The following is a 25621-nucleotide window of genomic DNA, read 5'->3' as shown; positions in this document are numbered from 1 at the left end:
CTCGAGGTAAAAAAAAAGCTCCGCTTCCTTCTGCGCCGGCGCGGGGCTGGTAGGAACCAAGTGTAGCCGGAACTTAAGTTTCTAGAGCGTGTCGGGCGGAAAGGTGGGGGGGGGGGTTTCCGCCGGACTCCTCTTCGAGGAACGCGGCGGGCGCGATGTCGCGCGTGGGGCTGCTGTGTCGGTTGGGCTCGCGGCTGCTGGCTTCGGGAGCAGGGATTCGGAGCGGGTACGTGGGGGGGGGGGTGTCGGGCGCGCGAGCCCGCTCTCAACCGTCGCCGGGCGCTGGTTTCCCCCTCACAGACACCCACCCACACCCCGTGACCCCAAATAAGGGGCTCCCGTTCCCTCAGGCAGAAGTTCCACAGGTGAAGGCGGGCTCCCCTCTCCGCACGACTCCGGGGCGGGGGGGGGTGTGGAACCCAAGCTTTACCTGTCGGGTTTCTGCCTGTAAAACGCAGCAAGGGGAAATGTGGAGAGTTTCGTTGAAGCTTTTTGGAACCAGTGTTGGAAACTTGAGATAGGAAAGCTGGGAGCTAAAGGGCACCTTTAGGGTTATGGTCGACTGTCCAAGCGTGCCTTTTTATATATAACAAGGCTGAAAATGAACAAACTGTAGCTAAAATATTGTGTTCCTTATTTCACAGGGTCCAGCCCTTCCCCTGCCCACCCCCCTAATATTCCTAAGAGGGTCTCTTCTCCAGTCTTCAGAGAGGAGCTGGAAGTAGGGAAGCAGAAAAAGGTCCTCCTTTCCTTCCACTCTGTAGTTTTAATCTGAAATCTTAGGCGCAGGAGTTCAGAAACTGCTTGCGCTAATGAAATGCCCTGTCGCAAAATGCGCCCAGGACAATGGGAGTTTCGAAACACTGCTTGAAACTCACTTTCCCAAAGTGCATATTGTTTTTTCCCCCCATCGTGTTGGGGAGGGGGAGAGGAAGGGTGTGCACCTGTAGTAATTTGTGGTGCTCTACTTTTCTAAGTTGTGGACAGGGCATCGAAAGGTGGTTTCATCGCGCAACCACAACCATCACACATCTATGCTGTAGGGTTAATATTCTTCTCTTGCCCCATGCTCCATGCCTTTGTGGTTGCTTTGTTTTACTAGGGCGAGGGAGAAAGGGAAAAAAGCTGTACAGTATATGAATAAGGATATATGTCACTGTACTGTGAGAAGTGAGGTTACAGGGAACCAGGCAGAGGGCCTTCTCAGTAGTGGTGACCACCCTGTGGAAGGCCCTCCCATCAGATATCAAGGAGATAAATAGCTATACAACTTTTAGAAGAAAGCAGCTCTGTATAGGGAGGTTTTCAGTAGTGTTTTTATATTTGTTGGAAACTGCCCTGGGTGGCTGGGGTGACCCAATCAGGTGGGCAAAGTACAAATAATAATATTTTGATTATTATTACTAGCAGGGAACCAGACCGATTTTCAGGAGCCTGACATGTAAACAAGTCTCTTATGGCAACATATACAGTACTAGAGTTGGGCGATGCTGGGTTTTCAGCATTGCAGTGTATCGCCAGCCAAACATTGCGCTTTGGCGATATACTGTGATGTTGAAAAAAGCTGCGTTGGCCCCAGCTGGCGAGATGCTGTGTGAATGCCACAGCTCTCATCATGGGATCTGAGGTGTTTTCACCCCAGCACCTTGCGGGCTGTGGCCAATATAGCTGGCCCCAGCCTGCTGCTCAGCCGGGGGGCAGAAATGCTCCTGCCCCCAGCGGAGTCAGCCCCGAATCCCCTGACACTCACAAGCAGTGCAAGCAGGGACGGAGGGCAGGGATCTCTCCACTGGGAAGTGGGGGCTTCCTGCTTCACAGCTGAGAGCAGCCGGATCCAGATCCTACTCGCATGCAAGCAATAGCGGGCTTGGGGCTCTCTCAGTTGGGGAGGGGAGCACTTTAACGGAGCCCCCATCCTGCCGCTGGCTTGTGCAAGCTGGTACCAGGTCAGGGGCTCCATAAAACTACTTGGTTGAGGCAAGGGCAGCAGCGTGCTCCTCAGCCCAAGCAGTTTAAAGAAGTGAAGGAAGGAAAAGGCTGTATCAGGACCTCGCCGATTCATCTTCTGCCAGGGCAGAGTGCGATGATGGTTTCAACATTGGTATATCACAGGTGAAACCGCCGCTACTTGAGTCCCTCTGCTTTCAGCTCTCAGCTAGTTTGTTTCTCCCTCAGCACACTGGGCACTGGAGGCAGAGGGACTCAAGAGTGGTGACGGTTTCACCAGCGATATACCGCTGAGTGAAGCTGTCATTGCGGTCTGCCCCCACATACTGGTCCTGCCGACCCCCAGCATTTTAAAAGCCCCCGGGACAGCAGAGACTTCTCCGCTGTCCCGGGGCAATCTTAAAATGCTGGCGGGCGAAGGCTTCGCTGCCGACCCCCAGCATTTTAAAAGCCCCCGGGACAGCGGAGGTCTTCTGAAGGCAGGCAGTGGGCGAAAGTCTTTGCTCCCCCCCGCCTGCCTTCAAAAGCCATCCGGGATAGCGGAGAAACGCGCTGCGCTTCTCCGCTATCCCGGGAAGGCAGGTGGGGGGCAGCAAAGACTTTTGCCCCCCGCCGGCCTTCAGAAGAGGTCCAGGACCTCTTCTGAAGGCCAGCGGTGGGCGAAAGTCTTTGCTCCCGACGGCCAGCATTTTAAAAGCGGTCCGGGATAGCGGGAAAGCGCAGCGCGCTTCCCTGCTATCCCGGACCGCTTTTAAAATGCTGGCGGTGGGGAGCAAAGCCCTTCGGCCCCCGCCGGCCTTCCTGGACCTCTTCTGAAGGCTGGAGGGGGGTGAAAGGCTTTGCTCCCCACCACCAGCATTTAAAAGAGGTCCCCGGAGATTTCCCTATGGGCTTTCTTCTTGCAAAGCAAGCCCATAGGGAAATTCGTCTTGCGGAACGACTCAAAAACGGAAAACTCTTTCGTCTTGCGAGTTCTTCGTTTTGCGAGGCGTTCATCTTGCGAGGCACCACTGTATCAATATATCACCCAGGCCTAGCATATACTTATTTTGAAACCCGTGTTTTATTCCCTTCCTTGGTTAAATTGTGATGTGTGAAGGGAACTCTTAAGATGTATGCTTTTGTATCAGTTGGTGTTTTGCAACTACATTGGCTTGCTTGTGTGGCCCTAAGCCTGGGACCATTTTCTCTGTTAGCCAATGAAAAGGTATTGTTCTGGCAACTGTAGGTGACTGGGGTAGAGTTGGGCACTTCACATAAGAGGCTTCTTCAACTATTACAGTATAACCTGCTGCCTCCGGTAAAGAGAACCTCTCTGTCCACCTTAATAAAGCAGTGTTTATTCTTGAAATTGCACCATAGGTTTAGCTTATTATATTGGCTGCATAATACTCTCCAATGAACTTTGAATATTTCTGTAAGTCTGTTGCTTTCCCATTTGCCAATTTACTAAATAAGTTCCCATCAGCAATTCTTTCTGCTTTTCTTACAATTTCATTATCAGCCTACAACAGTTAGGGTAATGCACTTCATTCTTCCATTTCTGCAATGTCAGTTGGGTCGCAGCCCACATGCTTTGGAAAGTTTTAACATAAAAGCGCTTATAAGGCATGCAAAAATTCTAGTTAACTCCCATCCTGCTGTCCTTTAATATGCTTGTGAAACATGTTAGTGTAATGTTCTGGAAAGCATGATTATTTGCCAAGGCCTCTCAACATGCTTTGCAATTCTGCATTTGGCATCTCAACCAGAGCCTTCAACATTGATAATCATCTCTTTAGTTCGAATCTTTTAAACTGATATAGTAGTCATATACTTCCTCTCCTTGCTTTTGGGGCATGTGCTGCAGGTGTTTGCCAGTCTGGGATTATTTTTGCCTACCTGTACTTATGCTTGGCGATACCTTGAAGATAACTGGGTATCAGAACTGAGAATTGGGGAAGGCTATTGTGCATATCTCGTTTTCTAAACCATTTTTATCTTCTGTTTGATAGTGGTCTGTGGTGTGTCACAGCTAGGCATATTACTGACAATTCCACATGGTGGGATGAGCACCTTTCAAAAGAGAATTTCGAGTTCCTTAAGAAGTATACAGCGGAAGAATTCAAAGCTCAAACAGCCAGTAAACTCTGTCCACTAAAAGATGAACCCTGGCCTTTGCATCCATGGGAGCCAGGTTTGTATATGACAGGTTGGGAAGCAAAACAAACCTATGTCCAGTACTTGAGCCTGTATTAGGATTCCTTAAAACACAAATGCTTTTAAAATCAGTGAGCTGGATTCTAGTCCATTAAGGAAGCAGCACATGTAGGACATAAGAGTTATTTTCCCTTGCACCCAGTGCATGTGTGTAAACATTCAGCATGCCAGGCTATTATGAGAATTGAGACGTTCCTATCAATTATTATTATTATTATTATTATTATTATTATTATTATTAGGCAGCCCTGTATCAGGAAGTTTTTAATGTTTCATGTTTTAGTATGTTTTTATATGTGCTGTAAGCCTCTCAGAGTGGTTGGGGAAACCCAACCAGATGGGCAGGGTATAAATAATAAAATTATTATTCTTATTATTCCAACTAGCCTTTTCTTTTTTCATCCCCCACCCGCAAGAACCACATGTTCCAAATCTGTAGTCCCTGACTAAATGAATCTATACTGGCTAGGAATATGGAATACATGCACAATCCTTTTGTTCCCTATTGTGGTGCCTATGTGCATAACACGGGGAAAGGGCTCTGTCATGCCACAAAGGGATCCCTTTGTGCTCAGGCATTGGGTCTCCAGTGGATCTGAATGAACCCTTCGTTTTTCAGGTGTTGTCCACACTTAGATTCCCAGAACTTTTTCTTCATGGACAGCTCCCTGCCCTGCCACTTCCAGTCCATCCCACCTGCTTTCTGGGCAGAATGCCAGGTTCTAAGAATGATGGCGCAGCCACTGCTCTTGCCCTTTGCGGCTGATGCTCCCGTCATTTTTCACAGGCATGCCATGAATCACCTGAATGAAGCTTGTAGACCACTGGTGGTCTGTGGACCACAATTAGGAAACGCATGCAAAATGTCATTTAATATTAAGTTGCAACCATGGTCCCTTTCATTCACTCGGCTTTGGTACGAAGCTGCCAAAAATACATAGCCTGTATGCAAAAATAAATATTTGTTTGCTTTTTACTCCTAAGATGGGCCCCTCTTATGAGTAAAAAGCAGGCTAGGAAGCAAATGGGGGGAGGAGTTCCCAGCTAGAAGCTTCTTCCTTTGTAGTCAATATAGAAGCAGGGTGCTCTGTACCTCTTTCACCAGCCAAGTAACACTTTTGAGGAAATTCCATGTGCTCACCTGTATGGAACACCTGGCTGCCATTGGCTAAATAGTTAAAGGGACTGCTTTCACTTTTAAACACAGGTTCTAAAAGAGTTGGACTTATTGCAGTAAAGTTGGGGATGATGCCATTGTGGACCAAGAAAGGTGAAAGAGTGCCTGTCACATTACTTCAGGTAAGGCAAAAAACCATGATAGGTTGAAGAAAATAACATGCAGCCTGTCTTCTAGATTGCATATTTAGGATCTGGGCACTATCATAACTAAACAGCTCCATTAGTTGTAGCAGCACAATGGAGCTTCCTTGCCCCCTCCGCCCCTGTGCCTCTTGCAGGCTTGTGAAATCTGTTTTGGCTCTTGTTTGGTTTTGATAGAACTCTGAAGTCCAATAATCAGAGCTGGATGCAAAATAAGTATTGAGGTGGAGCCAGACACAAAATATGGCTTAAGAAACAGACCTGGTTGCCTCCTGTCCCCCTCACCCCATGCAGATACAAGTGCACATCTACAGTTAATGCAGTTCTCCGGAACTGGGCATTATAGAAAGGTGTCCTTATTCATGTTTATTCTTCTAAACTGTTGGCTGTGCTATATCTTGTTGGTTTTAAAATTATAGTTTACTATGTTGCTAGGTACCTTGAGGCCATTCATGGTGAAAGGTTGAGTATAAATTCTAAAAATAAATGCTGACTTTCAGTTCCCCTTTATAAAGGTTAAAGGTTGCAGTACTGCACTGTGTACAGCACCTGACTACTGATTCATTGTTGTTTGTATAAGAAGGAAATTAAGCACTAGAAGCTGGAGAGGTTATTTCCAAGGGCTTACCTGAGGTTGAATGAGTAAATCCCTATTAGATGATTTATATAACGATGTTACACTTTTTATATTTGTCCTGTATTTAAGATTTTGGTGTAGTTTGGATGCATCTCTGGTCTGTTGACTCTAATAAACAAATGGTGATGAGGATGTTATTATTCAAGAAAATATGTGTAAAGGGAATTGGGGGTTGCTTGTGCGTAAAGGGTGCTGCAGCTCTAGGCAACGTTGCCTGGATAAACCTTTCCCTGGCTGGACAGCCCTTTCTCCATGGCTGTGTCAGTCACTGGCAGAATCCGTCAGTGGGCATTTTCTGAACTTCTTCCAGCATAAAAATTCTTTCACCCCAAGTCTCCGCCTAGCCTCTCTGCGCGGAAGTCTCCTGCGCAGAGTGGGCGTGCCCAACGGAGGTCCTGGGCTCTCCCCGCTGCTCTCTGTGGAAGAGTCTTGGAGCCCTCCCTCCGCAGTCTCCCCTTGCTTCCTGGTGTCCCTCCTATTTCCTTCCTCAAAGGAAGTTCTCTCTCTCTCCCTACTGGTCCCTTCTCCTGCATCGTTGGGGAGCCTTACCTCCACTCTAGGCTCCGATGGCAGTTCCCTGACAATATGTATACGGGTTTTGAGATTACTTTTACCCTTCCGTGTTGGCTCTTTTTCCTTGAAGGTTAGAGACTGCCATGTATTAAAGCACATACCAAAGGAAGAAGCGGGCGGAAAAGATCCCTTTCTGCTTGTTGGAGGAAGAAATGTTTCACAGTTTTATGTAAGTCTACTGTGTTGCTTTTTGTGATAGAGTATCAGTTTTCATCAACTTCTTCTATAGAGTGCATTTTGGTGTGTGGTGTGCCTCTATATTTAAAAGTCTGCCTTTTTTATTTTTTTAAAAATTGCTTGCACGCATCACTGTTTGCTGTCATTTCTTGAAAATGTGATTTCTCCCTACTCTTTACCATTATCTGAAGGCAGGGGATTTTTGCATGGAGGACGGGGAGGGGGATTCCCTGGACCCAAATGGGGTAACTGTTCTCCTAAAGGGCCAAGTGTGCAGCCTGGGAGTCATTATGGACTCTCAGCTGTCCATGGAGGCACAGGTCAATTCTATGTCAAGGTTGTCTACCAGCTCCATCTTCTATACTGGCTGAGACCCTCTCAGCCTGTGCCCTGTCTCACCAGAGTGGTACATGCTCTGGTTATCTCCCGCTTGGACTACTGCAACGCGCTTAATGTGGGATTGCCTTTGAAGGAAACTACAAGTAAACCAGAATGCGGCTGCCAGACTGGTGTCTGTGAGTGGCTGCTGCGACCATATAACACTGTTCGTAAAAGATTTCCATTTCCGAGCACAATTAAAAGTGTTGGTGCTGACCTGTAAATCCCTTAATGCCTGAATACCTAAAGGAATACAGTGGTACCTCGCAAGACGGAAAACTCGCAAGAAGAAAGAGTTTTCCGTTTTTCGAGGTGCTTCGCCAGACGAATTTCCCTATGGGCTTGCTTCGCAAGAAGAAAGCCCATAGGGAAATCTCCGGGGACCTCTTTTAAAATGCTGGCGGTCGGGAGCAAAGACTTTCGCCCACCGCCGGCCTTCTGAAGAGGTCCAGGACCTCTTCTGAAGGCCGGTGGGGGGCAAAAGTCTTTGCTCCCGACCGCCTGCCTTCCCGGGATAGCGGAGAAGCGCAGCGCGTTTCTCCGCTATCCCGACGGCTTTTGAAGGCAGGCGGTCGGGAGCAAAGACTTTCGCCCACCGCCGGCCTTCCGAAGAGGTCCTGGACCTCTTCTGAAGGCCGGTGGTGGGCAAAAGTCTTTGCTCCCCCCCCCCCCCCGCCTGCCTTCCCGGGACAGCGGAGACTTCTCCGCTGTCCCGGGGCAATCTTAAAATGCTGGCGGGCGGCAGCAAAACCTTTGCTGCCACCCGCCAGCATTTTAAGATCGCCCCGGGACAGCGGAGGCTTCGCTGCCGCCCGCCAGCATTTTAAAATCGCCCCGGGACAGCGGAGGCTTCGCTGCCGCCCGCCAGCATTTTAAGATCGCCCCAGGACAGCGGAGGCTTCGCTGTCGCCCGCCAGCATTTTAAAATCGCCCCGGGACAGCGGAGGCTTCGCTGCCGTCCGCCAGCTTTTAAAATGCTGGCAGTCGGCAGCAAAGCCCTCCTGTCCCCGGAGCTTGCGGGGCGGGAGGTGGGGAGAAGGGCTTTTCTTCCCACCGCCAGCCTTCAGAACAGCCTTCTGAAGGCTGGCGGTGGGAAGAAAAGCCCTTGTCCCCCCCCCCAGCCTTCAGAAGAGGTCGGGGAACAGACTGTCCCTGGACCTGGTCTGAAGGCGGTTTCCATAGGAACGCATTGATTGATTTTCAATGCATTCCTATGGGAAACCGTGCTTCGCAAGACAAAAAACTCGCAAGAAGAAAAAACTCGCGGAACGAATTAATTTCGTCTTGCGAGGCACCACTGTACCGCCATTGTTGAGGCGAGTGGAGGATTCAGTCCTGCTGGGTGCTGCTTAACCGGAGGTACCACTGTATTTATTTCAATTCTACTAAGAGTTTATTATATCTTCAGTCAGACCTTTCCCCTTATTTTTGCTTGCTGCTCTAAAAGAGCATCCATAGATACTGGTTATAAATTCTTGTAATGTATATATGTGTTGTAGGATAATTTTTTACATGTTTTAAAGTTGTTGCACCAATGACAAATACATTTGCTATCTAAATATAACAGTTTTCAAAGGATTGTCTAAGAAATTAGCTATGTTTTACTGTAAAAACTCAACACTCCTATCCCAAATGCATTCTTTGAAAATAAGTTCCAGTGACCATCGTGGAGCTTACTGTAATGACGTGTTCTTAGGACTGGATTTTAATTATTTTTATAGTAGTCATTTGTGTGCAAGAGAGAATCTCAGGAAGGTGACACTAAGAAGTATTTTAACCTTCGTCTATAAAACAGTATTATAAAGGTTTATCAATTTTATGCAGTTTGCACACAAAATGATAAGCAGGGGGCGTTTTCAGGTGGGGCAAGTTAAAAGTGTCCTTTGAACTCCTCTGAAAGTTCAGGAAGGCACTTTCATTGGGGAAAAGGAAAACTGCAGATAACTTCTACAACACTGACCACCTGACAGATGGTGATTATCCAAGTGTGTCGCTCCTGTCAGTCATGTAAATTGCTTTCTAGGGGAATCCATTTAAAGCACAAAACTCTGCAATACGGCTTCTTGCATTTTCAGTTTTCATTCATTTTACTTCTGTTTAGTTGATAGGTTGAGAGAGAGAGAGACTCAAGGGCAATTTCAGAATTAATCCACTATAAACCACTTATAAACTATGCTTCCTATGTGTTTGGTTAATAATGAAGTATCCTTGTGCTAAAGATTATAGACTCTAGTATGGTGAATTAAAATTAAAAACTTGCAAGACTTTGTTCTTTCACCATTTTCATTCTGGCTCTACAGTTGTCCATGCTTTATTGAACCTTTACGCTTCGGCAAATTTTTAAATATTATTCTTCATGTAAAACTTTGTGGTATTAGGTTATTATTTGAAAAGTCTCCATATTATAATCACACACTTTTCAAAATTTGGTTTCTAGCCACGGTTTTAATGCCCTAAATTATAGTCAATCTCAACTATAGCTACCTTCATAAACTAGGCTTTGAAGTTGCTGTGTTTTACTAAGACATTGTTTAGCATAAGCACAGCCTGTCTGGGATCAGACAGAATACTAAGCTGTGTTTAGTTGAAAAAGGAAGCAAAAGCTTTCCAAACTCCTTGTGGCTGCGCTGGGGGGTAGTGGGGAGCACACAAGCCTAAGGCTTTCACAGAGGCATTCCTGTATCACTAAACAAGGCCACATTTTGTCTTGTGTAGTTAATAAAAGGTGGATTTAGACAAGGAAAACCTGGTTTGAAATCCCCACAGCCTTAAAGCTCATTGGCTGACCTTGGGCCAACCAGTGGGTCTCCTCCTAACCTAATTCACACAGTTTTTGTGAGGATAAAATGGGGCAGAAAACTGGAGAGCATATCTGCCATCCTGAGCTCCGGTTTCTTTCTATGATTTTTTCCTATGCTTGATTATGCATTATAATAAAATAAAAAATAATTTTATTTTAATAATAAATAATAACAAACACTTCTTTAAAACTAAAGATTTTGAGCAGATGTGTATAGGATCACACACTGTGATACAACTATGAGACAAAGACTCTCTAAATTTTATCAAGAAGCAAGTCCTTAAAACCACACAATTAGCACATATTTTAAATTGTTTGAAGCGTTCGAGGATTTTCAATGTAAAGATTCTAATTTCTCAGTATTTCTCTCATTGTTATGGGTTGCATTTCTTACAGAAAGGGAGAGCTATGATGGAGTTGTGCAGAACCGTTGGCATCCCGCCAAAGGAGAAGATTTCAACGTTTAGAGTGTCTGAGAATGCCCTCATTAAGCCAGGTAATCTATGCAGAATGAAGAACCGCGGAATATAATTTTGCACAATATTTTCTCTTGGTAGATCAGAGCCATTGTGCAGAGCTGACAAGGTTTTGAAGTCCTATGGTAAAATGGAGCAAATCCTATGTATGTAAAAAGTCAAATACTATAACCATACATTTGCCACAGAGAAAGTCATGTGATCTGAAATGGCTGCTACCTTTTTTAAAAGCTTTCTTAGAGATAAATATATTTTTATTTTGTTTTGCGGAGAGTGTTCCAATCAGGGGAACAGGGAAGGAGGCCATTTTTGATGCCCCCCCCTACAGGAACAAAGGGAATTGCTAAAAATTGCATCCTTCACCATTGCTTGACGTGGATCACTCTGGGCCCATCACAGCACTCCAAAAATGCCCAATATGCCTTGGACTTGGTCCAAACAAATAAGAATAATGATAATAGGCTTAACTTGATTACCTTCCTTCCCCACCAGGTACTCCCCTGTACGCTGCTCACTTCCGTCCTGGACAATATGTGGATGTCACTGCAAAAACGTAAGTTTCCTCCTGTAGCTATTTATGCACTAGGATGTTTTTAACCACTTTATTGTAGATAGTTACAGTGGTACCTCGGGTTAAGTATTTAATTCGTTCCGGAGGTCTGTTATTAACCTGAAACTGTTCCTAACCTGAAGCACCACTTTAGCTAATGGGGCCTCCTGCTGCTGCCGCACCGCCGGAGCATGATTTCTGTTCTTATCCTGAAGCAAAGTTCTTAACCCAAGGTACAATTTCTGGCTTAGCGGAGTCTGTAACCAGAAGCGTATGTAACCCGAAGCGTATGTAACCCGAGGTACCACTGTATTAGACTTTGAAGGCGAACGCACAAAGTGATTTACAAGAAAATATTAAAACAGATTAAGAAGTGATGTGGAAACAGCAAGATAAGATTGGAAAGATCTATGAATATGTGTTTGGACTGTTTGAACATCTATTTGGACTGATTTGGACGTTAATGCAGAAGTAATGATTAGATCAGAATCCTTCCTCGGATCTGGAAGTATGGGACCCCCCAACAAAAATTAAAAAATTCGGCACTGTAATTTGGAATTTATGTGATGTGGTTTGATTCGATGTGATTGGCCGGTTAATAAAAATTTATTAAAAAAAAAGAAAATATTAAAACAAAAAGTATTAATAAGCCAGAGAAATAAAATAAAACGAGGGAAATGTTTTCCAAAGCCACTGGAATTTTTCTTTTGTGGTATACTTGGAGCTTGTGCCTGAATCAGGCAGAAAAAGAAAAACTGCTACCTGAGCACACATACACATACACACACACAATTGGTTGTGATGAAATTGCTTTTCGATTTTTATCCCTTGGAAAGGACTATTTTTGGCTGTGAGGATAATTCATGGTATTACTTTTAAAAGCAAGAATGAAATAAAAACAGACCATCCAGATGAAATGTTTAAGTGGACACTTGGTCTTATGACACCAGGGATTCCGCCGGTTGATTAAAGTTGACAGAGCTGTCTTCTTTGAAGTTTGCTTCCTTCAGTTCGTGAATCTCTTGCAAGGAAACATTCCTCTTTAAAAATAATAATTTTATTTATGATTTTCATTTATATACATTTCAGTAGTAGTTTAACAGTAAATCAAACATTTCAAAACTCGACTACCTTCTTCCTCTGGCAATTTCATTATAGTTTTTGTTGAATGCTGAGATGTCTATTTTCAGGACTCTCAATAATTTTTATAATTGTATTTTTTTAAAAAAACAACAACAACAAACTATTTTAATGTTATATGTTAAATTGTTATTACGCTCCCTGGGACCTTAGGGTGAATAAGTAATAAAATTAAATTAAGAACAAGAACTGGAATTTACTTCTGAATAAACCTGCATATGATTGTGTTGAAAGTCCTTAACGTTTTCCATACAAGAAGCTCTTGAAAGACAATGTCTTATATGGTGTAACCTATTGAAAACTGCTTTTTGTTAACTTGCAGAAGTGATCATTTTTTAATTCTAAAGCCCAAATGCAGCTGCATACTTTCTGTCTTAATAGACCATTGAGTAGCAGTCTGAAAATTGCAGGTTAAATAAACGTGTTTGTGCTGTTCTACTTTGCTTAAAACAAATGCTGTTGAAATATGTGTATAAGATATTTCTGTAATGATAGGTAATTATGCTGACAACTAAAGAAATTATCATGTTTTATAGGCAACTTTGCCTTTTTTCTGTATTTGATTATTTCCTATACCTCTAAAGCAAATTGATTTATGCTTAATTTATACTCAAGAAAATGTCGTTTTGGCAACATAATTTTATTAATTGCACCCATCTTGGGAGAAAGGAGTACATACTCTAAACAATGGGTTGGATTAAGATTAAATCAATTGAGATTGTTTGTTACATTTTACTACCACTGTAAAAGTTGAATTTAAGTTACTTATATCTAACCTGCCCCACTGAGACCTGTGGGACTGGAATCTAACTTAGTCTGCATCCAACCTAGTGTATTGCTTAGTCTGGGTAGTTAAATAGCTTTTCGGTTGGAAGGTTTGGAATCCTCAATGGCCCACTATCACATTTTTCTTTTGCAAAATACTCCTTTCCAAAACCATCCTGCATCTGTTCTGATCTTAACTCCATTGTAGAAAATTCAAGTGTCCAGGCCAGGGGTAGTCAATGTGGTGCCTTCAACTCCTTATCATCCCTGATCATTGGTCATGCTGGCAAAGGCTTGATCTAGGCCTGCCTTAGATTTTGGATAGATGAGTTTCATTTGTTGATCACTGCTTGACATCTGCTGCACGATAGCAATGTGTGAACCCTTTGATTCTGCTGAGACTCTTCAGTCGCTTTCAGTAGCATCCACTAAGATACCCTTTCAGGCTGATTTGTAGGACTGTGGATGCTGTTTTATGGTGGTTCTGCTTCTACTTCACTGGGAGGCTGCAAAAGGTGATCTGGCCTACTGGGACTTGCATGCGGGATCCTCCTGAAGTAGATTCCATGCTTTAACATTGCAAGCAAGTCTTGTTCTATGTGGCTTACATCAACTTTGTATTGAAGCACTAGTCTGGTTGTCATAGGTGGCCAGGAGTTAAATGCAGGTGGGAGAGTGGGCTGGCTGAGGAGAGAGGAAGTGCTGTGTTCCTTCTCTGCAAGAACCATTGAAACCAAGTGGACTGATGGAGAAAGAAGTTCCCTCCTCCACACGCAGCATAGAATTGCAGCTTCCCATCCATCCTCTGCCAGCTGCCTGCAATCTTGTATCTGTGGGGGGGAGGCTTCTTTGCAAGGTTGACTTACTCAGGGAAGTCTGCAGGGAAGAAGGGTGACTTACTCCCAGGGAAGTCTGCAAAGGACGCATGCGCCTTTCTATCTGCCATACAGAGGCATTTTTGAACAGCATTCTATAAGTGCCTTGTACTGAAACTGCAATCCATATATTGGGGAAATTACCTTTTTCAAGTGGGTTATTTCAAAACTGATTTGACTTGGCCTTATCTGCTTTAGACTTGGCAAAGGCTTCCAAGGAGTCATGAGAAGATGGGGTTTTAAAGGTCAGCCTGCTTCCCATGGCCAGACTAAAACACACAGGCGACCTGGAGCCATTTCCAATAGTGTAAGTATTTTTAATAATAATATTATAATAATTTATTATTTGCACCCCACCCATCTGGCTGGGTTTCCCCAGCCACTCAGGGCGGCTTCCAACAAAGATTAAAAATACCGTATTTTTCGCTCTATAACACGCACCCGACCATAACACGCACATAGTTTTTAGAGGAGGAAAACAAGAAAAAAATATATTCTAAACGAAACAGTGGATGTATGATTTTTGTGGTTCATGCTGTGGCCACAGACATGTGATCTGACGGTGAGTTTGGGGTAGCCCAATGCAAAAATCCTGAGGATCCATGTGGATCCATGCTTTGTAACCATGTTTTTGCACCACTGCGGCCCCAGGCAACAGTGGGTGCATGATTTTTTTGGTGCAAGCTGTAGCCATGGACATGCTATGTGATCTGATGGTGAATTTGGGGTGACCCAGTGCAAAAATCCTTAGGATCCATGTGGATCCGTGCTTTGTAACCATGTTTTAAGTGGGGAGGGAAGGAAAAGCACTCAAGGGACAAGGAGCACGCGTGGGGTGGGTGGAGAAGGATGCTGCTAATAATGCAGAAGAGGGGTATAAGAGGAGAAGGCTCCTGTCCTCTCCTGCTTTGCTCCTTTAAAGCAAGCAGGCTCTCTGTCCCTCTCTCCTCCCCACTCAGCGGCTCTTCTCCCGCTTTGCTGTTTCAAAGCGAGCCACGGAGGAGGGAAGGAAGGGGAACCATGGATCCTCTGCTCACGACTTCAGCAGATCCCCCCGCCATCTGTAGGCATTCGCTCCATAACACGCACAGACATTTCCCCTTACTTTCTAGGAGGAAAAAAGTGAGTGTTATGGAGCAAAAAATACGGTACATCAAAATGTCACACATTAAAAACTTCCCTGAACTTCCCTAACTGAGTTACTATGACTTTGTCATTACAAAAAGACAAGTGTTTAGAAAAAGTTTCTTCCAGTGAATGTAGACATTTCATTAAACAATGAGCTCTCTACGTTGAACAGTTTATTGGGATCCTACATAGTGAGCATGACACAAGTCAATAAAACTTAGGAGTAAATGTGCATAGGTGTCAAGATGTGTTTTTTAAGTAGTATATATGGCATGTTGTTAACACAATACCTGCTTTGGTTTTGAATCTTATTTTATCTTATTTTACTCGTGTTCACATGCCATATAAGAGCACTTCCATGGTCGATGCCTAACTTGTATTTCGTATTTTTGAGACAGAAGGTTGCAAGGGTTTTCAAGGGAAAGAAAATGCCAGGGCGGATGGGAAACGTCTTCAGAACAACGGTGGGACTAAAGGTGAGGCTTATGAAAGTGCAATAAAGGTGAGGTGTGTGTCCTTTATTTGCCCCTTTGATAAAGTAGCTTCCTAGTGCATAATCACCCTCACGTAATAGCAAACATCACGTTTTCTTCTTAAGTACAGTGGTGCCTCGCAAGACGAAATTAATTTGTTCTGCGAGTTTTTTCGTCTTGCGGATTTTTCGTCTTGCGAAGCACGGTTTCTCAAAAACCTCAAAAAAGGCTACCACACCGCGTGCTATGAGTTGCTCTTGCAAGACGTTTTCGTCTTGCGCAGCAAGCCCATAGGGAAATTCGTCTTGCGAAGCAACTCAAAAAACGAAAAACTCTTTTGTCTTGCGCGTTTTTCGTCTTGCGAGGCATTCGTCTTGTTAGGTACCACTTTATCAAAGAGTCAAACCCACAAAGGCATGAGGAGACAACCACTGCTGTAAGCATGGAGGGTGGAATAAGGGCCTTTCCCTCCCTGTCTCCCTCTTGCTTGCCTGCTGACAGCAGCATTGCTTCAGGGCAGGGGGAGAAAGAGGACTTCTCTGACCTGCACTGGCCACTGATGGAGCTGGGGAAAGGGGACTTGAAATCGCCAGAGGTGGTGACCTTGCCACTGTCGAGGCACAAGTCAAAGTACCAAAGTGCCTCCTCAGTACTCAGTGCAGCCCGGCCTGCTTGACAAGTGAGGCACAGTTTGTCTGGGAATGCTGATGGTGCTGTTCTGTTGCTATGTAAAGAGGATGCAGAGCTGTATTTTCTTTCCCCCACGAGATATGAAAGTCTGCAGAAAGACGCTGCAGTTAGCACAGCAAGTAATTTTTAAAACCTCCACAGAATGTTTTGGTTTCAATTTGGTCGTTTTAATCTTTCAGGTGTGGCGGATCAGTGTGAAGCACAATATCATTTATGTACACGGTTGTGTTCCAGGTCATAAAAACTGTTTAGTAAAGGTAAGTTTGGCTTCGAACTGTTGGATAATGTGCCAACACAGTGCATTCAATGACTGCTTTGGTCAGCCTTGATTTTATTGTTTCTTCCACCTTGTGCCACGTGCATCAATGTGTTGTGCTTTGTTTCCCAAGCTGGTGCCTTCCAGATGTTTTGGACTCCAGTTCCCATCATTCCCGACAAGCGGCCATACTGGCTAGAGGTGATGGATGTTGTAGTCCAGAACATCTGGAAGGTGTCAGGTTGGGCAAAGAACTCTTTTTAAATTGCAAAAAAACCTCCTTACATTGTGAATGGATACTGGCAAGCATTGAAAGCTGTCACAGAAGAATACAAAGTGATGTTTCATTGGTTGGCCAGGTAAGACCTTTGCAAAGGAGTCTGTTAACAAGCAGGATAGCTCTCTCTCTCTCTCTTTTACATTATCATTTTTAATTTGGTACTGTGGCATGAGCTAGAAAAAAAATAGAAATTTGATTTTCTTCTGAAATCAAATCTCATAGCATTGAATAATAATTGAATAATATGGTGCTGGGTACTGATTCCTTAAAGTAAATGTGGCTGTGTGATATTACAGTGGTACCTCGGGTTACATACGCTTCAGGTTACAGACTCCGCTAACCCAGAAATAGTACCTCAGGTTAAGAACTTTGCTTCAGAAATCGTGCTCTGGCAGCGATTGCCAGATTAAGCAGAATAAAACTATTAAGAGTAATAGTGTGCCATTTTGCTCCTGCCCTACAGTTTGTTATGTTCAATTTTCATCATGATCACTCATGCCAAAGGCTGAGATTTTTCATCTTTCCTACTAGGAGCTTCACCTGAGCTCATCATGTAGGATAGATGCTATGGAAATGCTGGACTTCATTGCAGACTGTGCTGCCTCTGGCTGTTGTAACCTAATTTGACGGGAAATTGTGGTGCATATAATTTTGACTATGCTCAGAATGTAATTGGGGCATATCCCCCCCCCAAAAAAAATCTAAAACACGTTTTGTAATTAAAACATGGAAACATAGGATTGGGAAATGGTGGACACACAAACTCACTTGGGACAGTTTCTTCACTCTTGCAGGGTGCTTTTTCCTCCATGACCCTTAGCCCAGGAGCAGTTGAGAGCAAAGAAGTCTTGCAGCATTCAGTGTCCCTAGCCCTTTGATATCTAACGTTTTTACTGAGGCAAAAAGATTCCAGTCTTGCTCACTTTGGGGAAAGGTACTTTTTTTTGCTACGTAAGTGTCTTGCATCTTGTTACTGTTCGTGCAAAGTACTGATTCAGCCTGGAGCTCTGCTAAACTGCAAAGTGGTCTGTGACTTCACCCTACTTCTAAGCATTAAGCTTGCTACATGCTCAAGCAATTTTTGCGGATTATGTTCTGCTGAGCTGTAGCTGTTCAAACTTGAGACCTCTGCTATCACTAGCACAGTGTCTTGTATGTACATTTCCCTAGGCTTCTACAAGGCATTAATTTACTGTTTTGCAAAACCGTGACCCAAAACCCATTTTAAACAGTTGAATACCTATGCCCCATTTCTAAACACATACTTGCTGTGTGATCTTTTTTAGTTTGTTGTTTTATTTTATTTTTTTAAAGATAAAGCTGTAATTTAGAAAGAACAAGGAGCATGGCAAAACAAGTTTCTTTGTGCGTGTCTACCTGGAAACACTGATGGTGTTGGCATACACACACACACACATTTTGTCAATACTTTATTATCTATTTTGGTTGGTTGACATTAATGCAGATATTAAATCAAAGGAATTGGTAACATTTGTGCTTGTAGCCAGGCTGACCATTTCATGATTAAACACATTGTGGGAAAGCTGAGCCCCTCCCCAGATTCATTTATCCAAAGGATAACCAGGCTCATTTCCCCCCTATGACACACAACAAATAAAAGACCCTACAAGGCACCCACTCATCAGTGTTTCCCCCAATTGTCTCTTAAAGGACAGCAAGAGAGAGACTCTGTTGTATGTGCTCATGCCTCTGGAGCACATTAATAACCATGAGATGAGCTCGTCTTATGGGTTGATATCTAGTTATAGAACAGGAAGCAGAGTATAGTAATAGATGGACACTTCTCACAGTGGGGGAAACTGAGAAGTGGGAGTCCTCTGGTCATCCGTATAAGGATCAATGTTCTTTAACCTGCTCATGAATCATCCATGAAGAGCAGTGAAGTGGCCACATTTGCAGATGACCGCAGATCATTTGAGTGTCATTCTTTAATGCTATAGGTTGTCTTAAAACAATCTAAATAATTAGCTCTGTATAAAAGATGAAATGTTTCATAGGAGGCTTTTTTTCTTCTGTGCGCTCAAAAAAAAATTTTTTTCTATTAGGAGGAAAAATGATTAAAAAATGGTTTTGCCCCGACTCTAAGGTTTCCCCCCCAGGCTTTCACATCTCTACAACTACCTCTCTGATCTTTCTTTTCTTGTCCTCTCTGTCACATTATGTCTAATGACAAACTTATTTCCTCCCAAGTTCTCATCTCACATTACACTTTCCTTATCTAGTTAGTCCAACTGGTGCTCTGAGCAATAGCTTTGTGTTTTGAATCCTAAGTGAATTTTTGCCCACTTTTCATTATCAACCCCTCTTGCGCTTGTTGTGTTTTAGGTCAAGGATTCGGCTCTACCAGCTTACAAAGATGACAGCAAGAATTTACCATTCCCAACTTTTTTCGCTGATGGCGAAGAGCAGCTGTCTGATGAGTTGTTTGATGAGGACATTTTTCAGTTCACTGAGCCCTCCATAACATTCACTTAACTATTGACATCCTGAGGTGCAGGCAGGCTTCCCATCAAAAATGTCGGTCCGAAGATGCAAAGCAGGAAAATCTTCCCCCAAAAAAGTATCATCTGGCACCAACCTGCCCACATGACTCTGGACAATTTTTGTTAAAGAGTTTTCTTCATCGCAACAAACGCCAAAGGATGATAAGCAAAGAAATAGTGACACGGCTGATTGACACTTTCAAAAAATAATTCAAAACCTTCCAAACTGATAATACATGTGTGTGTTTATATTTAGTGTATCATGTTATCATGTTATGAAACAGATATGTGTGTCTGTTTTTTTTCCTTTCTTCATCAGAAAATTAGCTGTTGTTAATTGTTTAATATAAAAAATACCACTTTTTAAGTTCATTCTGCCCTGTGCGTGAGCAGTTTGGAGACACACAGGCTGTGCATGCTTCAAGAAACCTTGTCACCTACATCGTAGGAAGCGCCACACTCCCAGTGGTGGCCTCCTTGGCTGTCCCTACGACAGCAGATCTGACAGCCAGCAAGACGAGACGCTTTTTTTAATGGCACATCTGTATTGGCATCGGCTGTCGAGAGTTGCTGAAAGGAAACCCACAGAGAAGGCAGATCCTGTGTCTGCTGTTCACATATATCTACATAAACAAAGCCAGGGATCTTCGCATATTCAACAACAAGGGTGCAATGAATAAGAGTGGTAAAGAATTTATTTGCAATTTCTCCCAGTTCAGACTGAAGTATATATGGTGCTCTGTGTTTTCAGGAACTTAACACAATATTGTGAGCAATTCCCCTCTTCTGATGTCCCCTAGCAACAAGAGCAGGGAAAGAGTGAGGTTTTTTAAAAAAAAGTTGTCAAGTTTGCCTGTTTGCAGTTCACTCTTAAGTGCTTCAGATGGCAATCCTGGCTACCCTCAATTACCTGAAGATTGCACTCATACGAGAGAAAGCAATTGTTCTCCATCAGTGCTCATCTCTAACTCCCAAATCTGTCACATTAATAAATGTCCAAGCTGTCTACTTTGATTTGGAGTTGTGCTGTGCCTTTTCACTGAGATACAATACCATATCAACCACCGTTATCATTTCCTATCAAAGTGCACGTTTTTAATGCAAGTTAGTAACTATTTCACATGAGGTCCTCTATCTTATTAAAAATAATAATTGCTTGTTTATAAGCATGATGAGATTGTAATTTTTTTAAAAAGCCATTTTAAATCCCACATATTAAATACAAATTATGTTTTGAAAGTATATTCCTAATCTATTAATCTAAAATGAAGAAACCCCCCATGTTGTTTGATGCCATTGTTATTTTGGAATATTAGTTTTAATTAACGAGATTTCACAGCCATGTCCCATAACAGCAAGCCGCCTGCCTCCCAGTTAACTTTGAATATGTTGACTTCCACATCTTTCTTACTATTAGCAGATACAACATATAGTCATAAGGGTGATAACTGTTTAAAAGCATTATCTGCTGGCCTGCAATGATGTAAGGCAGAATAGGATGATGACTTGAAAAAGTAGAACTCTGATATAACCGAGTTGCTTCCCAGCAAGGATTGAACTAGAACTCCCATCAACTCCTGCAAGCATGACCAATGGTTTGGAGTTTGGAGGGCACCATATTGACTACCTCCATAGTATATCCTTTCTCAATGCTAAGAGGTGTGCTTTCTTGTTTTCTGGCAGCTCCATGTAATCTCCCTGTAATTTACTATATCTTGTTTGCTGTACTATATTATGCCTCTGCTGTTTCCATTCCTTGGTTTCGGAAAGTATAAAAATGTCCTTGTAGTTGCTTCTGCAATGTATAAAAGTGATAAATGTTGAGCAAGATAGAGATCTGGGGTGCCAAAAGCTTTGATCAAGCAAGCAGTATTCTGTACTGGATCACATGTTGCCATACAGCAATCAAGAGCAGCAGAAAAGTAAGTCAATACTGAGGCTTACACTGAGATTTTCACTGTCACCAACTGCTGTATTTCATTCGCAACTACGCTCAGTCATCTTTGAGCCTGGCCTGGTTCATGTGGCACACTGAACCATAGGTTTAAAACAAACTATGGCTTAATGCGAATGGGCATCAGGGTAGTACCCCTCATCTGCCACACCGCAGATGAAACAAGTTAAAGAGTCTCACATGGCCCAAACCCAGGCACATGGTTCATTCCCCCCCCCCCAACAAATGTCAAGTGCTAGTGATTGGTTGGTCTTTGCTTACTACAAAAAAAGAAACTGGTTCAGACAACAGGACAATCTGAATTCTGGCTTGTTTGTGGCACGGCAACAGAAAAAATGGAGGTGTACCATGGAAAACTTAGTGCTGGTGCATATTAAAGTAGAGCTTAATTTATACCGTGGTGTAACATGTGGCAAACTAGGCCAGTATTAGGAACATAAGAACATGAGACGAGCCTACTGGATCAGGCCAATGTCCTCTCTATACTCTCCTCCTCGCAGTGGCCGACAAGATGCTGTGGGAAGCCTGCAAGTTGGATGTGAGGGTAACAGCATTTCTAGCAACTGGTATTCAAAGGCATAAACGTTGCAGCTATTCTGTCGTCTTCTCTTAGATGTAGTCTGGATCAAGTATGCTAGCTCTCATCCTAAACCTTTGTCGGGTTGTCTTTAGATGTCTCCAATGCCTGCCAGTCTCTTGACTTCTCACACACTGCTTCCTTTCCAGAGCTGAGAACAAGTATTTGCTGTTGACAGTTCCAAGCACATTGTAGACAGGCAAAATTTTCAGAGCTGATAAAGGCTTAATAATAAAAAGGCTGCACCAGCAAGTCTAAATATCCTTCCCTTATTCCTTTGTGGTAATTGGCAGCCACATCTTCAGGTTTTAAATTTCTTGCCCCCAAAAGAGGGAAGTGTCCGTGGACTAATGTTTGCCACCCTGGTGGGTTTTTGCTTCCTGTCATCTTGGAGTGAACCTTTTGCATTTGCCTTCGAGTCTAGATTATGGGCGCGTTGATATTGGATTGAAGAAGGCCCTTCCATCGCCCTTAGCTAATTCAAGTAATTCTAGCAAACACTGCTAATCCTGGCAGTCAAGCACTCCGTGACTCCCGGCAAGCAATTTATTTCTTGCTGCCTCTCAGCTTTTGAGAGATTCTGCTTTCCCGTCATTTTTTGCGTGCAAAAGAATTGGGGTGCTCCCATTTCATGTGGGCTTCTTAGGAAAGACAGGAGCGGTCATTCAGCAATACATGTACAGAATGAGCAGAGATGTACAGATGACGGGGCCTTAACTGCGTAATGGCAACAATGATCTTACCCAAGCAATTCCAAACCCCCTAAGCTGGTCTGGCTGGCTGGTCTGTTTTTAATATGATAATAGGGAGAGGCCAGTGTTGGTGGCATAGTCTTTATACAGGCAAAAAAAATATGCAAAACCCCAACCTGATCTATTCATTACTTGCCTCAGGCACCAATTCAAAGCCAATCAACACAACATCCATTACAGAATGAAGGACTAGGATAGGTTGGGCCAGGAGTCAGCTTCACCTGCTGAACAGCAGCCTGAAGGCAGAAAGCAGAGTGACTCCACCTGCTGCTGATCAGCCATCAAGGACTCAGAGGTGGAGGTGCTGACGAGAACCAGCTGGCTCCAGCTTTCTTAAGCAGGGCTTCCAGCCTCAGTCAGTTTCTGGAAACAATGTGGTTCCTGGTCCAGCCTTGTTGCTTTTTGCTCCTCTTGGGTCATCGGATACCTTGACCCCTGGACTTTCTGACCACGTGAGCTGCTATAGGCCTGACTTTAGGACTGGACCTGACTTTGCTACCGACTCTGCCTCCAGGCAAGTACTCTTTAATTTTAAAAAGGTTTTATTGGGGGGTTTTGTGTTACAAAGCAAACAGATAAACAGGGAACGGTACATCTGTTGTATCCACTTTCAATTTGTAGACTTTTTCACAGTTTACATTTGGTAAGAGACCTTTTTGTCATAGACATTTTGCAGTTGGGTCAGGGTAGAGAGTCTTTCGTTCTATTGCCTGTTCTTAGTGTAGGGAGGGAGGGTTGTGTCAGCATCACACGGGTAGGTCCTTTGTGTATCTATTTGTATTGATATTGCGAGAGGTTAAGAGTTCCCAGGCTGCTTCAGAATGAGTGACTTATGAGTTCCTTATACTGTTAGTGTGTGTTGCTCTCCTGGAAGATATTTAATAGGGCGAGTGCTGGAGTTGCTTCTATTACCTGTTTTGTTATTTTGGAAATTTCTTGCAGCACTGATATCCAGGAGGATTGGACTTTAGGGAGCTATGTGCCTATTGCAATGCAGCATTTAGATGAAGTTCCTGGCTGCGTTTGCTAGCTTCTGTGGTGTTAGGTACTGTGGTGTTAGGTTGAGTTCTCGATTTGAATGGTGGTTTAGACCATAGTGTAGTCCATTGGGTCTGGTTTAGTTCATATCCTATGTCCTGCTCCCATTGGTTTTTAATTATGGTAAGGGGTCTGTAGTGTCTTGGAGTCGTATTTTATATATTGTAGAGGCCACCCCTTTACTGTGTCCCTCTTATTAGGAAGAGTTTCTCAAAGCTAGTCAGTGGCTTGGTGGCTGCTGTTTTGGCTGCTGGGTTGTTTAGGAAAGGTTGTAGTTGGTGGTGGGTTAGCCAAGGGTATTGGAGTGTCCCCTAGGTTATCTTGTATTTCCTGTACAGTCATACCTTATGTTACGCCCACTTCATGTTACGTTCTTTCAGGTTATGTCCTGCGGTGACCCGGAAGTACCGGAAAAGGTTACTTCCGGGTTTCGCTGCTCGCACATGCGCAGAAGCGCAAAATGACACCACATGCATGCGCAGAAGTGGCGAATCGCAACCCGCATGTGCGCAGAAGCACCGCTGCAGGTTGCTCTCTTTTCATGTTGTGAACGGGCCTCCGGAACGGATCCCATTCGCAACCAGAGGTACCACTGTATTTTTATGGGGTTGTCATTTTGGTAAAAGTTGCTTACCCTTCTGAGACCCTGCTGGTTGGCTGGCCTCACTCCACTGGGCTCTGCAGCCCAGGACTTCAACAGGCCAGACTGAAGAAATTTGGACCATTTTTTAATTATTTTCCTGCGGTCATTTACCTGTTTATTTGCATTTTAATGTTAACCAGAAGGCAGACATAGAGGAAGGATTGTGTCAATCTATCCTTACATGCTTAGAAATGTGAAAGATTTTTTTATTAAATATTTATTTTTTTATTAAACAAATATGTATCCCACCCTTCCTCTCAGAGAAGCCCGTGGCAGCAAACAAGAAGTGACAAAGCATTAAACACATATTTTACTGTTGTTAGCCACTCTGAGCCTGGCTTTGGCTGGGGAGGGCAGGGATATAAATAAAAATTTATTATTATTATTATTAAAAATAATTCCCATACAGATGCTGCCTAGAGAAGATCTCTACTTAAAAAGGTTCATTGAATAAAGCATGTGCCTAAAATGGTTGCTTTTGAAGTGGACCATTACAGAAACAAAGAATAAGATTATGACCTTGTTTCTGTAAAGTTACATCATGACATAAGCCCCTTTCAAATGATTTGCTCGTGTCTTCAGTTAACTCAGGGGTGCACATTTGTTTTGGTACAAATGGGTAATTGAACCAAATGGGTTTAATCTGGTTCAGTTGTTCATTTGGCTAACAGCAAAGGTGCGAGAGGAATGGGGCCAAGTCCTCTTGGGACTCCCATGCAACTCTCATTTATGCCCATTCATTGCATTCAAAAAGAGGGAGGACTTGCTTGGTGTCAAGAGCTAAGCCAGCAGCAAGAGGAGCGGGCATTGTTGTTTGGTCCTAGCAGCCACCATTTTGTATTCCACAGAATGCTTAGAAGCTGGATCGTTCCAGGACATTTTAGGGGAACAAAATGGCCGCCACCATTGAGAACTGCCATTGTCTTCCCAAATGCCCAGGAACAACACTGTGTCTAGCCATTCTGAGGAAAAAATCAAAATGGCGGTTGCCAAACACAGCAGCACAAAGCATCTTAAAAGGTGTTTATTGAGGGGGAAACGCCGCCAAATTGATGCCTCAGAACAAAAGAAATGGAAATGAGTAAAATCTGAAACAACCTAGGCTTTCTACAGTGAAAACGTGGAGTCAGAATGATTGAGGAAAAAATGAACATATTCTACAACCCTATAATGACTCTGTTTCTGGGAGTGCAGGGCTCCCAAACATACATACACGTCTGTGGATGTGGCCTTTTAAGACCACAACAAATACAAGTATATCAAAGATTTGGAGGCTGCCATCACAGTACTTCCTCTCAGTCTATTATGTGTGCAGTAAAACTACCTGAAAAGGGATATACTGTTTGTTTGATTTAGCTGGAGCAATATCTCTGAATATGAAAGGAAAACCAGTTAAAACCTAGCCTCATAACCATGATTCAAACCTTCCCTGTCCTCCTGGCTTTCATTAATCATGATTCCTGCTAGCTTTTAGGAATTAACTGCAAAA

General features: G+C 43.5%; 1 protein-coding gene across 1 annotated transcript; it reads left to right on the top strand.

Moving 5' to 3' along the window:
• Positions 1 to 109: 109 nt before the first annotated feature.
• Positions 110 to 20182, top strand: MRPL3 (mitochondrial ribosomal protein L3). The gene is made up of 10 exons (XM_053409821.1): positions 110 to 226; positions 3942 to 4123; positions 5354 to 5445; positions 6747 to 6845; positions 10428 to 10527; positions 11000 to 11060; positions 14036 to 14144; positions 15364 to 15441; positions 16308 to 16385; positions 19011 to 20182. Exons 1-10 carry the CDS (start codon positions 156 to 158, stop codon positions 19158 to 19160), a joined length of 1020 nt encoding a protein of 339 aa, XP_053265796.1. The 5' UTR covers positions 110 to 155; the 3' UTR covers positions 19161 to 20182.
• Positions 20183 to 25621: the final 5439 nt, after the last annotated feature.

This window comes from Podarcis raffonei, chromosome 12 (assembly GCF_027172205.1).
Source record: "Podarcis raffonei isolate rPodRaf1 chromosome 12, rPodRaf1.pri, whole genome shotgun sequence".
NCBI classification, from domain to species: domain Eukaryota; kingdom Metazoa; phylum Chordata; class Lepidosauria; order Squamata; family Lacertidae; genus Podarcis; species Podarcis raffonei.
This window is presented reverse-complemented; position numbering and strand designations above follow the sequence as displayed.

What these genes read in the sequence shown, in the direction of transcription:
- MRPL3 (XM_053409821.1), top strand. Translation starts at nt 156, where the DNA reads ATGTCGCGCGTGGGGCTGCTGTGTCGGTTGGGCTCGCGGCTGCTGGCT. An exon ending in TGCCTGTCACATTACTTCAG is followed by an intron (nt 5,446 to 6,746) that starts GTAAGGCAAAAA and finishes TTTTCCTTGAAG; the next exon opens with GTTAGAGACTGCCATGTATT. An exon ending in CTGGAGCCATTTCCAATAGT is followed by an intron (nt 14,145 to 15,363) that starts GTAAGTATTTTT and finishes TTTTTGAGACAG; the next exon opens with AAGGTTGCAAGGGTTTTCAA.